The 17,542-nt window shown below is 36.1% G+C and overlaps 1 protein-coding gene across 7 annotated transcripts in view; it reads left to right on the top strand.

Moving 5' to 3' along the window:
- IQSEC1 (IQ motif and Sec7 domain ArfGEF 1) overlaps positions 1-17,542 on the top strand; it is a 317,278-nt gene that overhangs the window by 56,847 nt on the left and 242,889 nt on the right. For all 7 annotated transcript variants that reach the window (XM_085236057.1, XM_085236054.1, XM_031555538.2 and 4 more), the window contains exon 2: positions 12,779-12,808. In XM_085236057.1, the coding sequence (XP_085092183.1) occupies positions 12,779-12,808 (30 nt within the window). The remainder of the gene's footprint in view (positions 1-12,778; positions 12,809-17,542) is intronic.

Raw genomic sequence — 17,542 nt, 5'->3', positions numbered from 1 at the left:
CCTTCTATATAAGGAACGGATAGAAAACATATAAAGTTATTGCACAAGCTAGCAGATGACTATGCATTAACCTCTGAATCTTGCCTTCTGCTTACCATGTCAAGTGAATAAATAGCTTGCAGATAGTAATGCTAGTGGGACCATGGGTTAGATTTTCTGATCCAAATTCTTATATCTGTAATGAAATATATGAACAAATGTCCATGTGACTCAACCTGAGATAGTAACTCCACTTAAATCCTAATGTCCCTCTTCTTTAAAGGGGCTTACTTCCTTAAATGTTTTGTTGTTGTTGTTGTTGTTTTTTTTTTTTTTTTTTGGTGAGAGAGAGGGGAGAAGGTGGTTACAATAATGTCGTGTTGGTTTTTTTTTGTTTGTTTTGTTTTGTTTCCTGGGAAGAATTAATTGAAAAAATGTAGTGCTGTTCCTACCAACAAATGGATATATAATGTGCTTTCACATGAGGTAGCATGCTAGTAAAATTAAGACTGAAAATGCTCTACTGTAAACTTTAGCACAAAATGTGGTGGGTTTTTTGTTTGTTTTTGTTTTGTTTTTTTAGCATTGTTAAGGCTAAGGGAATCCAAAAGTCTGAAGACTTGACTTGTGTTAAGATCATTATCTGTTGACAGGGAGTGTTTAGGTCTTAAAAAAAAAAAAGTGCATCAGTGGCAAGAGAATGGAAAATAGATAACAGCAACTGAGAGGAGAATCAAAAGTACAGCTGATAGAGGGATCTCTGAGGGAAGTGCTTGAGTAATGCTTACATAAGGTATTAGTGCAACTGAAGTAATACTTGTAAAATGAATGGATAAGTCATTAAAATTCTTCCTGAAAGTTTTGTAATGTTACTAAAGATTGCATTTTGGGGAGGGGAAGACAACTGATTTTAAGTAAATAATTAAGTAAAAGTTGCATGGTCTTTATCAGAAGATAAGAACTAGGTCATGTTGCTTTATTCCTTACCAAAATCACTTCAAGACCATCTAACCTCAAGGCTGTCTAAAGAAGGGCATTTTGTTTTGGGGATGGCTCATTCAATAACCATTGCTGGTTTTAGGACAGATGGAATCTGACTAATAACAAGAAAACCATTAGCTGTAAGTACAGCCGTTATAATTAAAACTCATGCCTCCAGGCACCTAAAAAAGAAGCCAAGAATCTTGACTACAGGATATGCCCTTATAGTAGGACACTTCTTACTTTCTGTATGCAAAGGCTTGATAGCTACAATTTATTGTGCTTCTAGATCAATCAATCTAATGAGTTATAACAATGGAACATATACTGGTTTATGTTTTCATCTTTTCTGATTCTATATTAATTGGTTACATCAATGACAACTAAAGGTTGCATTTGGTATATACATAGGTACACTGAAATCAGGTTTACTTCTGGGGAAAATTAACATGACTAGCTATTAAAGAATGGTGTACAATTTCAGGACCTGAGCATTTCATACTGACCTGGGAAGTTAAAAAGCCTTTATACTGATTGGCAAAATGTCTCTTTCTTGTGAAAGCCACAAATCCATTGGGAACAGATCTTTGTCTTCAAATGTTTCTGATGGTCTTCGTGTTCGGCATTATCCCAAATACTGCTAGTATAGACTACAAGGTAGTCTATTTAGATTTAAGGAATTTTAGGTTTTAATACTTTTCTTGCATCTTAGTAGGAAATATAGTTAGTGCTGTAAAAGCACCATTTTTTGTTGTTGTTTTAAGATTTCTAGAGACAAATTTCTCGGACTTCTAACAAATTGTGTGTAGAGTTTAATGTTCAGATGGCTGTTTTGAAATAAAACAGAAGTAATTTCAATTGGAAAAATTTATCCTTAAAGTGGTATGTCTTTTTGGCTTAAATTGCATAGGGAGATTCCAGATGATGGATTTTGATTTATTATTATTGTTGAATTGAAAATTGAATTCCTGGGATGAAAGGCTGACACCGTTTATGTCTCAATATGTTTTATTGTTTTTTCTCCTTCGATAATAAATACCGTGAGATCTTTTTACGTGTAAGATAGCTGTGTAGATGTAGTGGTATCCAAAGCTTGAGGATTAAAGGCATGAGTTCTATATGTAGAATATGGCTCATTCTTGATGAAGGATTTTTGGCTACTCATTCTGTCTCTAATCCACATGTACTTCCCAATCCATGTTGAAAAGAACCCTTGGAAGATGGATAACTAAGTTAAGGAGAATACAAATAATTGATACAAATGAAACACCAAGCTTGATTTGACCACTTTTTAAATGTTTGGCTTTTGATTATTGCTCTTTTTAGATGTTAAATTGATTATAAACTGTATTTTTCTATAGATATGTTCATAATGGAAAAGTATTGGAGCTGTAACTGTTGAAAAGTCATACTTTTATCTTAACTGTTACTTTTAATGTAATATCTAAAGATGCACCCTGTAAATCAAAGGACTCCTCAAAATCCATGTTTTCACTCTTTGCAAGACCTTACGCTCAAAATCAGAAAGAAACCTGTCCAGTAGTTTGTCATCTATGCTGAAATGGTGCCTTTTTTAGGTATATTAGGTACAGAAGAACACACAGTAATGCTCCTTAATACTTCTTTGTACATGTGCAAAAAAGTTTCAGGACTTTTGGTTGTAAAACAGATTACCACAACATCATTTAACTTCCTTAAGGATTCCTGATGTGTGGTTATATAAAAAAATCACTGCAATTACTGTGCTAAACTTTTCATTACCTAACTATTTAAAACAAAGAAAAAATGGAATCCATATCTAATTGAGTGAAGTTATTATTTCCTGCCCTCTGGGAGGGATAAGGACAACTCTACAGTTTACAGGTAAAATGGCTTGAAAAGTTGTTAGTTGCAGGGAAAAAAATGCAATTACTTCACCTGTGAAATGATTAATGTAATAAGCATGAGATTTTTCAAGAATGGAAGCAGATCCATTTCAGTTTTTGTAGTATCAATTATTTCCTCGTGAGAAATTCTGAACTGCAAGTAACTGAACAGGAATGGAGGAAAAAACAAAAGTGGTAAAATTATCTTGGCAGATCATAAAGCCAAGATATTTTAAGCAATTTTCTCTTCCAATTCTGTTTTTTAATTGTCTGATGCTGATTTTAAGAGCACACCTGGTTTATCAAAGCAAAATACTTAGTTTCCTTTTGTATGGCTACTTGATGATATTCTTACCTGTAACATAAATTGACTTCTCCACAGACATCCAAGTTAATCTCATGAGATAGATACTGATAATGGTCCTCAGGAAAAGCAAGTGGAAATTGCAGAGCCTTTTTAGCAGAGTGAAGTGTTGAAGTTTTGTGAAACTAAGAGGCCTTAGTTTCACAAAACACTTACAGCTTGCTGCAGGGAAGGATAATAGAAAACTTTTGTAAACAAAACTCCACACTCCTCCTCCTTTGACTTGCGTTCTGCTTGGCTGTATTTTCTATTCCACAGATCATTTTGTCTGTCACACTGTGTAGCATACCTAAAGGGATTGCATTCTGAATGAGCCCATCTACATGAACCGTAACTGTCTAGAAATTGTGTTTTTGTGACATATGCCAAGCTTCCCAGGGGGTGGATGGGAAAGGTTGTTTTGTATAATTTATCCTTCTGCTTATTAGCTTCCCCTTCCTGGGGTGGACAGAGAATTCTTTGATACAGAAATGTAAAAATACATCTCAGTAGTTTTGTGCTTAGATCACTGTTACTTCAGTCTGTGCACAGCTCTAGAAATGTGTACCCTGAAAAAATTAATTTGTTTCTCCCCTTGCTTCCCACAAATAACCTGGACAGTTGTGTGCAGTAGATAACAATATTTTTCCAGGTAACTAGAAGTGCCCTGAGGAAGTTTACACCTCTATTCTGAATGATTGTATTATGTGTATTGAACTGTTTTTGTTAAATATTTGTATTGAAGATGGTTCCAGGTTATCCAGGTGGTGGTAGGATGTATTGTCTGCCCAGTGCAGCTCTTTATTTGCATGCTGGAGCAAGCATGTTCCTCTGCCTCTCACTGAGCAGGCAGATGGTATCAATAACCTTGATACAAAGTACGCGGCATGAACTGGAGGATGTTGCTTTTTGTGGAAATATGTGGGGCTTTGTATTCCAACCATTGCTTCAAAGTATTTTCAGACACTAGGAGAAAAAGAGAACTTAGGTAACTATAAAATATGAGATGAACGAAATGAGTGCAGAGATAATAAGTTCAGCCCAAATGCCATCTAGCCTTAAGCTCAGTAGCGTATGCAGCAGTGATAGCTGAGCAATAAAATCAAGCTGATCTTTTTTCCTATCAGAAATCAATCCATGTTGGGAGCATTTGGAAAACAATCTGTGGGCAGTAGTGGCTGAAGACAGCCTAGGAATAGATATAACAAGCTCTTTGTGGAAACCATGTACTAGTAGCTACACTTTGGCAGTATGGTAATTGAATATAAGTTATCTATGAAAGTTACTTTTTTGCTTCTTATGGACAGATTGATGTCTGAGTGTAGCAGTTAAACTTCAAAAGACAAAAATTGCATCCACTACCAAAGGAAGCAGCTGTAGAAGAGTAAGCCTGGATGGGAATATCAAACTGATATATTTTTTTTTTTTTAGCTCATTTTTTTTTATTTGGTTGCTGCAAGTTTCTGTGTGTGTATATAATACCTTTGTAAGGCCTGAAGTGGCTTTGACGGTCACCACTAGCATGAGTGATGCCTGCCAAGAGCTGGAAGGCCTCATGAGATGAGGGTCGTCTCCAATATGAGTGCTTGCAGACTCATCTCTGCAGTCTGCACATTGTACTCCTATGTGCTAATGAAAGCTGAAAAATTGATTACTTTCTTTAATGGAAGTTGAAGAAAATACATGTTGAAAAGTTAGTTACATATGTTCTTAGTGAAATAGTGTGTTGTTCCAGTGAAAACAGTTAGTAGGCAATTGTGGCTCTACTACTCAGTCAATTCAGTAGACTAATTTGTTCTTTTTAAGTAGTCAGTCACATGGTGTGCTTTAATATAGAACTCTTTCTCACTATCCCTCTTCCCTCCCTAACACAGTGGGATTTGTTGCAGTGCTTTATTTCACTACAATTGGGAAGAATTGCCATAACCCAGTAACTTATAGGCATGTGCGCTAGGTTGGTCATAGAGGACCAGTTCCAGCAGTTACCTGCTTCACTCCTGTGGTATGCAAGGGTAACTAGACACCTGATGTCACTGTTTTCACTTTGAAAATGGTGCTTTACACAACAAACATTGGATCTTCCAGCTAGTGAGTCATCTGTTTACCCTTCTATTAACTTATCTCTCACGAGAAAATAACATGAAGATGGTTTACTTTCATGCATGACGTACAATGAGATGCATTAGTTTAAGTACCACCCCAATTTTAGTTTGTATAGTTCTGGCTTTAGTTTTAAGCTTTCTGCTGTTTGGGACTTCAGCTGAAGATATTTTTCTTTCCATTTTAGTAATGGTAAATCATTTCTAAATTCTTCCTGCTTTTCTGCAATCAAAAAGTATTTGTTTGTAAGAAAAGAACTTTCGCAGCCTATATAGGCAACTTTTGCACGTGTCAAGTTATGCTTTTGCTTGTTCCTTGTTTTCTTAGGCAAAAGGAAATTGTCGCTACTTGAAAACGTTTCCCATATAGTTAGGACATGCAAGGGGCTCTTTTCATAGTGTCTTTCACTGTCATCTTTTCAAGAGTATGAACATGCAGCATACGCGATCAGTAGAATGGGGCACAATGAAGTGCTTTAAAAGCATTGAGAAGAGTGAAGCAGAAAACATTCAACACACTTACAGCATGTACAGCAGTGCTTAAGACAGAAGATTGTACTCCATGTTTTTTAGTGACCAAGAATCTTGAGGCCTTAGAGTGAGCTTGGTGCTCTTATAACACATGGAATTTCCTAGAAGGTTATGCTTCTTGTGATAGGTTTGGTTTAGTGATGATTTCTATCCTGAAAGTAGGAGCACTGTAATAACAACATGTAAACTGATGCACTGAATTTGAAAAGAGCTGCTTGCTTGCTAGATATGGTGCAAATTCATACATACTGTAAGAATGTAAGGAGTAAAAGATAAACAGCTAGTGCTGAAAGTGTGGGTATAAATGCATTTATAAACTTCCAGTTTTTGGGTGTTGTTAATTGCTGTCATCTATCTCCTGTTCGATTCTATAGGCCTTAGGGCAGAAGAGATGAATTCAGAGATGCTATGTCTTTTTGAATTAAGAGATTCCCCTGGCAGTATGTCTGGTCGTTATTTGGGAAGTAATGATAGTAGGCAATGATGCAGTGCCAGGTCTGATGGTATAGTTGTTATATGCTAGTCCTCAATTTGCTGCATATCCTTAAATCAAATCTTTTGGCTAAAATCAAACTTAGTTCCTTTCTATTCTATTAGGTAAGTACTTGTTCTGGTGTGATACTGGTAATGCTGGAGCACATTACTGCTTAGGTACAAAAACATCAGGTCTTTTTAATGGCTCCTGCTCTCATGGAACAGCTTTTATATACTTGCATTCAATATGCCAATGGATTGATATAATAAAGCTCAAAGTTTATACTGCTTCTAATTTTTTGTCTTTGAGCTTACCTCTATTCTGACTTCACAGATCTTCCTAAAGATTTGTTGTTACCAGCTGCATCATATCTGTTCTTAATCCTAACGTGCATGAAGAGTGCTTGTGACCTCTGTGCTTTAAGGTCAGCATCTGAAGACAATGCTTCTAGTTTGAGGGATTGGAAGCAGCCTTCTGCAGTGTGCGCTTCTGGCCTGTGTGCATCGTATCTGACTGTTAGGTGTCGCCTTCTGAAAGCAATTTTGTCTCATCGAAAATTTTTAGAGATCCATGGCCATTAAGTTCTCATATTTGGAAAAGAACAAAACTATCAGGTCATTATTGTTCCCAAATAATAAAAAAAAACACATTATTTTTCTTACCATACAAAATAATTATTTTTCTCACTATTAAATCAAAATGCAATGCAGTAATTGTAAGTCTGTAACTGATCTGTTCTATCAGTGATGGTCCCAAATGAATGTCTTAGCAGTAGGTGCTCACTCCTTCCCTCAGTTGTGTATTGCAGAATCTTGCTGAAAATATTTTTCTCATCCTGAAACATACCTTGCTTAAAGTACAGCTGGCTGCACAGGTCTGACTAAATATTTTATCAGTTCTTTTAATAATCTTCAGTGTAGTAGAATTTTCCTATCTGTATAACGGCCTAATATACAAAATCTTGCAAACTAGTTTTTTTTTTTTTTTTTTTTTTTTTTTGGTAAAACCTCTACTCCATATGTTTGTGTTCTTGGATGTACTGTTCTGCATAGTGCTGGCAATGCGCTGATTCTGACCTAGGCCTACTTAGCAAGAGAAAAACAAAGAACATGCTTGTTTGTGGGCTCAGGGAGGTTTTAGATATCTGATTACTACGTCCAGAAAGCAAGGCTACTGTAAGACTCACTGAGTGTTTCTTAATGGAGTACTACAGATCTGCTGTGATCCATGTGAGCAAATAATGTCATTCACGCTCAGCAGGCTAAAATAAAAGTCCAGTCTTTAGCTGGGGCTAGAAAATTCCTGACAAATCTGCCTTGTTTTGAATTGCTCCTTCAGAACATGGGAACTCTATACTGAAGCATGCTAATGCTGTCTTGTGATATAAGTAGCATTGTTTGTATTGCAACTAAGGAGACTCAGGGAGTCTTCATTCATTGTAGGCCGTCTTCGTAACAAATACTGGAAGACATAATATAGTACAAAAGAACAATTAGTAACAGCTGTAGTTTACTTCCTTGGGACAGATTCTATGTTCAAAGCAAGGTTTAATCAAATGCACTGAGCTAGTATTGCTCTGTAAAGGTTTGGTTCAATGTTTTCCTTTAGTAACAAATGAAATTAGAATGAATGCCCTTCGATATGTGGCTACTATATATTTCTACATATAGCAGGTCTCTTGAAATTTCTTACAAATAAAATTTGTTCTTGAGGTTTGCAGGAAAATTAATTTCACATAGAGTATCGTTATTTAACCTGGAAACTTTAGACTTTACAAATCGTGGCTTCTACCCAATTCTTTGTATTCTGTTGGGAGTAACTTCCCTAAATAGGTGAGGAGATCTGGCTGAGTTTGTTATCTAGTGGGTGGATGTGGGATGTGGAACTATGTAACACTCCTGTCTTCCTGATCATCCTGCTTGGTGTATTTATAGGGAGATAATGGTGACTGTCTCTTGATTTGTCTTCTGCTTTGCATACCCATTTTTGTAACAAGAAATGAGATGTTTCCCAAAATCGTCACTTTTCAAAGTCATGGACTGACAGAGGGTGACAAACTCAATTTAGACAGACAGAAATTATTCAGGTTTAAAAAGCCACTTTCGTTTGCTGTTCCCTGTAAATCTTAACCACTTGTTTTTGTTATTTGTTTTCTTTCAGTTTTTGGTTCAAGCTTTGCTATGTTAGTACTATGATGTCTGGCCTCTGTTTGAAAATGAATTACAGTTATTGTAATAACTATATGCTATTGTTAGCAGAGTCATTTCTGCTTCTACTGGCTGTAAAAATCTTAAAGGATGATTTCCTGTGGGTGTGTGGTTTCCTTCTTCCCAGGAAGAAGACAAACTTACACTTCAGTGGAGTGTGCAGATAACTATTTAGTTCTATTCCAAAAGGCTGATAAAATATTGGAAGACAACCAGGGATGAGCATAGAATTTCTTCAATATTTTTTTAGGAAAATTACATGACATTTATTACATCACTGTTATAACTTACTCATCAATGGATTATTTCCTGTTTAATTCTCTCTTCTATTTCAATTCTATTGAAATTGAAGATATGATATTTTTCTTCCTCTGAGGTCTTACAAGAAGTAAGCCTATATATTGCCTGAAATTTTTCACCTTTCTCTTCATATCAATAGTGACAGATTATTTTATCTGGACCAAAGGAGAAAAGAATCCAGAGTCTAGTAAATGCATAATAAAAGCAGAAACATTAAGCAATGACCTAAAAACTCAAATTATCTAAAATGCTTAAAGAAAGTCTAACACTTCGAACTACAACTAGTAGTTTTTACAGCTGTGTTCATTCAGCCATACAAATTATTCATTGCATGTGTTAAACTGACAATCTGTAAATAACTCTCTGGAATGTACTTGACAAAATCTTGACCTTGAAGATGTTAAATTTTCTGACTGCTTGATTCACAGATTTTGTACCTGGGGGTATCCTAAAAATCAAAGAAGGAAGGTCGTTCTGTCTATTCCCAGTTTTAGCTAAGTTGAGCAGCAAAACAATTGATTTGGGATACCAATTGGTTCCAGGATAGTGTACCTGGAAAAAAACTCAGCAAGTACCAAAATCTTGCAGTTGCCCAGGCTTCATCTTGCAACTCTTCTTGAACTAAAGCACCTTATTTAAAATACTTATGGATATTTAGTGAGAGAAATAGTGAGCTGATGAGAAGGTTGTCTTGGATGGCTGCTGGTTGCTTCTCCTGACTCCAGAATCCTTTGAGAATGCAAAGAGATTTTCCTGTTCAGATAATTTTGTTTTTCTAGTCAAGGGGAGGAGCAGAAAATCAAGGCATTAAATCCAGTTGTCTCAGTTCTATGTGGAAAACTTGTTCCATCAAGTTATTATGTATATTTTGGGTATTTGTAAGGTGTATGTTTTGCAAGATGTAATTTGCAGAAGAATGAGTGTGGGAAGGTGTCAGTTAAGCATTTTATTAATTTTAAGTTACTAATGGGGATGTATAGGTGAGGGTTTTTTGTTTTGTTTTGTTTTTTGTTTTTTCCCCTCCCTTTGTGTTCAAGTAACATTCAAGGATAGGGTAATCATGTAGAAAAAGCTACTTTCAAGCCTTTCTGGTAGCGTTTTGTCTACCAGAACACATGTGCATGTCTAAAATCAAACAACTCAAAATGACCAGGCAGAAGTGTTTTTTTGTCTTTTTTGATTGGTTGTTTTTGAGGGGGAAGTTGGGGTTGATGTTGAGGTTGAGAGAAAGGAAACCCCGAAAGACCAGCAAATTAACAGTGAGCACTTAGTTCATGAAACTGCAGTGTGATGTGAGAACTTAGCCCTGTGCCAGTTCTTTCCTCACCTCTTCTCTGGTCCATCTTGAATGTGTTAAAAGGAGACATTATCTACAGAGATGGATGTCAGCTTACATGTATTGCTATGGCAGGGTGCCCAGGTGGAAGTGCAGGCCACTTCTAAGTCTTGCACATGTTTGTAAATTGAAATGTTTTGAATAATTAAATAACGTAGCTGGATATAAAACCGTTTGGTATCGGATGCTGTCTTCATTATCAAGAACTGACAGTGTGTTTTCTTTATATATATTTATTTCAGATTTCTTTGGTGTGGATTTGTTTAACTGTTCTTCCATTCCATGTTGTTTGTTCTAAAATCTTCCTAATATGCAGTCAAATGTGGTGGTAACATGTAATGCATGTAATAACATCAGTGACACCCAAATTCTCAGAGCTCTTAAGAAGATCAAGATTGTTTTTTGTATGGGTAGATACTACACTGGGAATACCACATTTTTCTTTGTAGACAGAAAGTGATTTATTTTGTGCTGGGGAGAATTTTCAGCTGTGCTAAATGTTCTTCACAAGTATTTTGTAGTGTCAGCTGTCAGTAACATCAAATGATATTCCTACTTGTAGGCATATCTAGCCATGTGCACTCAGTCTCTTGTCCCAGAAGATATTCTGGCAGCAGGAGGTGCTGTAGTTTGGTGGACTGTAGTTTTTTTCTTTCATCTCATTACTTGTAAGATTATCCAGATTTCATTAAGCTTCAAGAAAAAAGAAGCCGTTTTGAATACATAATAAAGGGGGGAGGAAAAAAGCATCAGTTTTTGACACTTATTTCTACAGTAGATTTTGAAAATCTACTGTAAGGTTTTAGTACTGTTTCCTAGGATTAGATCTAAGAAACTCTTACTTGGCACAACTTCTTATCTCTGCCACTAGCATAAGATTCAAGTAGTCACTGCAGATGAAGTCATTTTAGTAAGAAATAAGTCTGGTTTTGTTTGTTTTTTTTCAGTCAATGCAAGTTCTGAAGTATTTGGTATTCATGTATGTTCCTAAAGAATTACCTTAGTCTTTGATTTTTGAGGAGGTAATGCTCACCATCTTAGTTGATTACTGAAGGGGTAGAGTTTGCAGTTTGCTTGGCATAGTTTTCTTCCATATAACTACATTTTTTTATAATAAACTAAAACCCAGATGTTTTCCTTATGCAAGATATTAACAGCAGTCCTAAAAAGAGGACACTATTTTGTGTAGCTTATGCTTTAAAAATAAAAATTCAAAGTTAGTTTGGCTTGCAACAGAGAGCAAATATGGAAAACCCCAGCAACGGTTGGAGGTATTGGAAGCTGGTTGGGCACCCTGCCTGGCTCTGGCTGAGATGTTTTCTGTCTAAGGCTTACAACAAAGATGCTGGCTGATGTCCAGTATAGCTGCACTCCTGCTACTGCCTTATGCTGGTGTACCGATGCTCCATCTGATGCTGGAGAGGTTTCCTGGCATGCAGCACTGTGCAGGCTGTAAGTTGAGGGAAAACAGAAAGGCAATCTTGGATGTATTTTTGCAATGTCAGATGAACCAATAATCTTAATAAACCAAGGGCAGCTTTTGATATGGACTTATAACGAGCTCCCCAGGATACGGAAGTGATCACTAATTAGCTTCACATCGATCTTTGATCCTTACCTGGGTGAAGACACTGAAACAAATGTTTTCAATAATTAGAATTGGTTCCTTTGTATTATTTCTTCCACTAATCATTGAAGAATTCTTATTCTATTTTTTGTCACACTGTACTACGAAATGTCCACTGATGTTGCAAATTAATATTCATCTTGATTTTATTTGGATCTTTCTGAAGATTTAGACATGGAAAAGGGTATTCTGAAGTTTCATTTTGCTCTGGAATCTCCTGCTTTGATTATTTTTTTTTTATTCCGACTTCTCAGCTTTAGCTTACAAAGCTGACATGCAGTTATGCGTTCAGTCGCAATAAGGCTGGATTGCTTTGAAGCTAGGAAGGAACAGAATGGGGCAAATAAATGAATATTTTGTGCTGGCTTTTATTTTTTTTCCTAAAATGCTGCAAGTATGATGTTTCTGCTCATCTTAAGAGGCAGAAAACTTGTCAGTATGAGTGACATCAAATGCAATTTCCTCATTTGGAAGAAAAAAATAAAGCATGGGAGTAAGGAGTGGGGAACAGGGATCAGAAAAGTTTTGTTCTTGTTTTGATTTTGATTTGATGAAATTATCTCACTTGAGGAAAAAAATGGTCTTCAAGAGCTTCTGTAACTTAATCTATTTTATCACGTATTACTTCACAACTCTGAGAAACAGACAAATGTGTGGTTTTAAAATTTTTTGACCAAACTGTTTTTTACAAACAGTGGCACTTACTGGGTAGTGTCTCATAAGTTTGGCGATTAGATTCCCAAACATTTTAGCTAAGTAAAGAATGAAGAAAGGCCTAAAACAGCAAAAAGCTTGCATGTTTGCAGGCCTTTATTGATGTTTCAGAGGCTGATACCACATATTTTAGGTAGTATTCCTGTTACTGGCTTCAACTGTTAGGTTTTTGAACTTCTAATAGATTTATTCTAAATTTAAGAATGATTGTTTTCTTTTTTAATGCCTAAATAGTAGGGAAAGTGTTAGAAAACCTTGCTGAAACATAAAGAGAATGTGTGGGAAGACTGTCATCCTAACTATTTGCATCTTATTTTTCAGGTCTGAAGGTGACAGTTCGAGAAGTGTCAGGTATGTGCACCTCCCCCTCTTTCAATTACATTGTATTAACTTTTCTAAGAGAATATTTTATTTAAAAAGCACAACTTTAAGTGTAGAATGGAAACAGATATACAAGTTTTTTTGTTTGATTATTAGTTCTGCTTAGCATGCCATTTGTATTTTGAATAAAGGAGCTTCTGTATTGGATGGATGCAGTACTGAATAATATGATATTCCTGAATGCTTCTATTTACAATATGGCTTAAATAAGACTTGCATCTTAATTTTGATAACTGCAAAATATTGTTTATAGTTGATTTACAGCATTTTAAATGGAAAAAAAAAATTAGCATACTAGATGCTCACTTGTTAACAAAGGAGTGCTGTAGCTGTCAATTGTTGGTGCTGTACTAATGAAAGGACACATACCTGTTCTGGTGCTCTGGCTTTCTTGGCAGTCTTCATTTCCTTATCTGACAGAGAATCTTCATTGACTCATTGCTACGATACTCATTGTGCACTTGGAAGATTCAGGTAGCTTAGAGAATTTAATGTAGCTATCACATACTTGAACTTAATCAGTATTTTTCAAATGTTATTTCAAAGGTATCTTTTGAAGAAAACATAGCTGTTTTAGTCAAACTTGTGAAACTCCAGGAAAGTGCCCTACAAATAACTAAAATTACAAACCCATGTGCTTGAATCTGAAAGTCATTTATGTATTAGAGTACTACAGTAAATTAGTTCCTTCTTTTCCCCTTCCTTTTAAACTTTCAGTATGACATTGAACTTGTTAATTCTGCTGGGATCTTTTTTACCAGTTGTCGTGCCTCTAAGTTATACAGAGAAGTATTAAGATTGCTGAGGAAAGAACATATCTTATGGGGGGCTTTGTCTTTTCCCCACCTTTCCAGCTTGCGATAAGCAGCTGGGGTTGTTAGGCTACACAAGTCTGAAACCAAATGTGATTTACCTGTCACTTGGGAACCTTGGGTTCAGCTCAGGTTGCACATGGAGTGAGTATAAGCTGACTCCAGACCTCAGGAACTGACTTCGGAATACCCAGCTTTTTTCACACTGGATTGGAATATCCACTATCAGTGATGCAGTAGGATTTCATACAGTTGATCAACTGCACATGTTATTGCCTTTCTGGATTTCTTTTCAGTAGCTTTATAACTTGTCATAAGAATGCAAATTTATATAAAAGGTGTTTTGAAGTAGCCTAAAATTCTTTAAATGCTGGATCTGGCTATGCAAGGGCAAGGTTGATGCAGTAAAGCAATGCATTTAGAGATAAAATACTGAAACAATTAAAAGAATTAGATAATTAGTTTGACTTTTTTTCCTTGGCTTCCTCAATGTGACTAAAGCAAATAACTTATCCATTCTTATGTGAGTTTTTCAAATATGTTCAGCTTATAATATTGTGGTACCATAACAAACTTGCAGTAGCTTCCTTTTGTTGAATGCCATTCAATTTTCAATTTTTGGTATTTATGTTAAATCTACTGCTTTGATAAATTGCTTTGAAAATTCTGTCTTCTCAGATGTAACGCTCACATGCACAGTGAGCTATGAAACTGTCAGTGTGGTGGTCCTCTTAAATTAGCTGTCTTTTTTCCTATGTTGTGGAAAATGTGCTTTCATGAGATTTTGATAATTAGTAGTATGATTAAATAGATTATGCTACATTTACACATCATCTGTCATACTTTGGAAGACTAAGATGTTTTAAGGTGTAGTGAGCAGATGTTTCTCTTGCCTTTACTATGAACCTTGTGTGTTTATTGAGCACAAGGCAACAGAATGAGAATAGAGGATTCAAGCAGGGACCACAAAGTGACTTTGAAGATCTCTTTTGAGATCAGTAAGCATCTCTGACTACCAGCACCTCCAGAAATCAAATCCTGCACAGAAAAAATACCTACGTTCTGACTCACATTCCTTTCCTGTTCTTCTTAGAGTGTAATAGCCATTTGTCTTTTGATTTAAAGACATGAGATTTAATTGTTTCTGTCAGTATTCCTTTGCTGCTCTTCTGGCAGTAAAATAAGTGAGATGAAATATATTAGAGCTCAGTACAGCTACTAATCATGACTCCTTGATGTTCTCAGTACAGTAGTGTTTCTACTTGTCTCTTCAGCTGCTGTGAAAAATATATTTTCAGTCCAACCACTGGATTTGACCCATCTTCTTTATATACTCTTGTTGTATCCTGATTTTGTGTTTCTTAAAGGAGAAATGCAGTATGAAATGGGCTAAACGATAAGTAACAACATTGTACAACAGCAGGGGGCCGTGATGGAGCCTGGAGTGGGAGCTGTAAGGCTGTTGCCAAAAGATGTGATGCTCTGTGTGTAGCCATGTAACTTAAACATACAAAGGGGTTTAGGGGTGTGGTGGTGGTTTAAAAATATACGACAGTCGAAGTATTAGTAATGGAGAAAAACATCAGCTAAATGATTTAGCTGAATTGAGTCTGAGACATTCTTTTTCAGCATTCTCCATTTATTTATGTTTTAAAATTTGTTTTTATTTGCTGAGGATCATGCAAAAAGGCTAAATATACAATCTGAGTAAAGATGTACATTAGATTAAGTGAAAAAGTACTAGTTTAATATACTTTAGCAAAGGAAAGAATTGTAGAATATCAGCTTCACTATGTGCTGGGTGGAATGCTGGAGAAATGGCTATTAAACACCTGGATAAAACATCAGTAACTGAGCCAAAGAGCAGGAAAATGCAGCAGGATCAGAGGGGCTTCCCCACATTTTTAGTAACATCTACCTGAACTCAGACTCAGCCCTCTCTCTGATAACCTGCAAAGTACAGATCTGGGGGAATTGAAATCAGACTTGTGAAATCCATTTTCAAGTTCAAATTGCTTTGCAATCTAAATGGGCCTTTCCTGGAAGCTTTTAGTTCTCGTGTAAACACTTTTCTTAGAACTTACTTAACAACTGTGAGAGGAACTCAAAACAAAAATAAGTATTTTTAATCAGTTTATTTAAATATATTTTTTTAATTTAATGCAGTCCGCTGTCAAATAGTGTAGTGTAAGTGAGAATAAAAATAGGAAAACTCCCATGAATTATATTTCAAACACCATTTCACCACTGGTGAAAGTTATATTGAAATGAGCAGATAACACACATGTATTGTGCGGTGGTACTTGGGTGGAATATGAATGCCTTACCAGTACAAAGTGACTTTGCAATACAAACTGTATTAATGGTGATTGGATTATAGTTTGAGATTAAATAGAATTTTTCACTCTTCTCCATTGCATCGGTAAGGCTCGTCTCTGTAAGATGTGCTGGGAAGGCAACTGCTAGTGTGCCAAGCAGCATAACCACCTAGAAGTTACTCTTTGCACATTTGTTTTAACTCAGTGATGCAGGCTGCAGATCGGTGTCAGTCATCTCCATCCTTCTGAGGGAAGTGAGCAGTTTCCTGGCATGAGGATGGTTGGGCAAATGGAGATATGATGTTTGTAAGCTGCTGAGCTGCGAGAGGTGAAGGTGATGCTGCTTCATGCAATCAGTTGCCTAGTATTTCATTATTTCTAGTGCAATAGCATCTGAAACCGAAGTCTGGTCTGCACATTTTATCCTGCTGTTCTGGGTGTACTGTGCACTGATGTCATCAGAGACTTTGAACAGCAAAGTGCTCACAATTTTTTTCCCTTCACTTTACTCTAAGTGGAATACACTTAGAGTGGCAAAGCTCTTTGCTCAAGAGCAAGCAATTGTATTCAGTATAACAAAATAACTTCATGGTGTCATTAGTGGCATTTTAGACACTTGAGTTTTAGGAAAATGGATTGTCAAATGCAACTAGGCTTTGATTTCCTGGTAATACTGAGTGCCTTAATTTTTTTTGAGTACTCAGTTTGAGGTGTTCTAAACCTTTCTGATTTTCAAAAAAGGTCGAGTGTGTGTATCTCAGCAATTGGTGTAAGTGTTCTAAATTCCATACTGCCTTGACAAGCAGAATTACTAATATGGGGGCTGCTCCGAAAGTAATGCCTCCTATTTTATTATGACCCATGTCATGATGGGTAGGTGCTCATGGTATGGTAGAAGAGGTTTAACCTTCCTGCTAATATTTTGTAACATGTTGTTTTTGTGCAACAGTTGACAGCAGAAGGGCAGTCTCACAAAATGGTGTCTGGCATGGAAGTGTATGTGAAGCAAAGGGGTGGTGTTGAATTTCTCCATGCAGAAAATATGGCTCCCATTGACATTCATTGACACTTGATGAATGTTTATGGAGACCAAACACAAGTGAGGTGGTGGGTGGTGTGTTTTAGAATGTTGTCATCGTTGCAACTGTGAAACCATGTGTCACCTCTTCTGGTGTAGACTTTTATGAGCATGGCATGCAGGATCTTTTTCACTGCTGGCAAAAATGCAGAGCTAATGGGGGTGACAACATTGAAAAATACTGTTCTGTAGTTGAGAATTTGCTCTATCAACAAACAGCATTGTTATGTTTTTTGTCTGTTGCAGTTTCCATATATAGGCAGGGGACATTACTTTCAGAGTGACCCATATATTAAAAATAAAAAATAAATAAACAACAAAACAAACAAAAAAAAAAACCCAAAGTCTTGCTGGTCAACTATGGATATCAGAATACTTTACCTTTTAGTGGCTGAAATAGTAGATGCTTTACGTAGTTGAATTTCGTAAAGTTGTCATCATTATGTGACTGAGACGTATATACCCAACTCTATAAACCTTCTATTGCTTTTATTTA

This window comes from Meleagris gallopavo, chromosome 14, assembly GCF_905368555.1.
Source record: "Meleagris gallopavo chromosome 14, MGAL_WU_HG_1.1, whole genome shotgun sequence".
NCBI lineage: Eukaryota > Metazoa > Chordata > Aves > Galliformes > Phasianidae > Meleagris > Meleagris gallopavo.
Note: the sequence above shows the minus strand (reverse complement) of the source record. Positions and strands in the feature narration are given on the sequence as shown.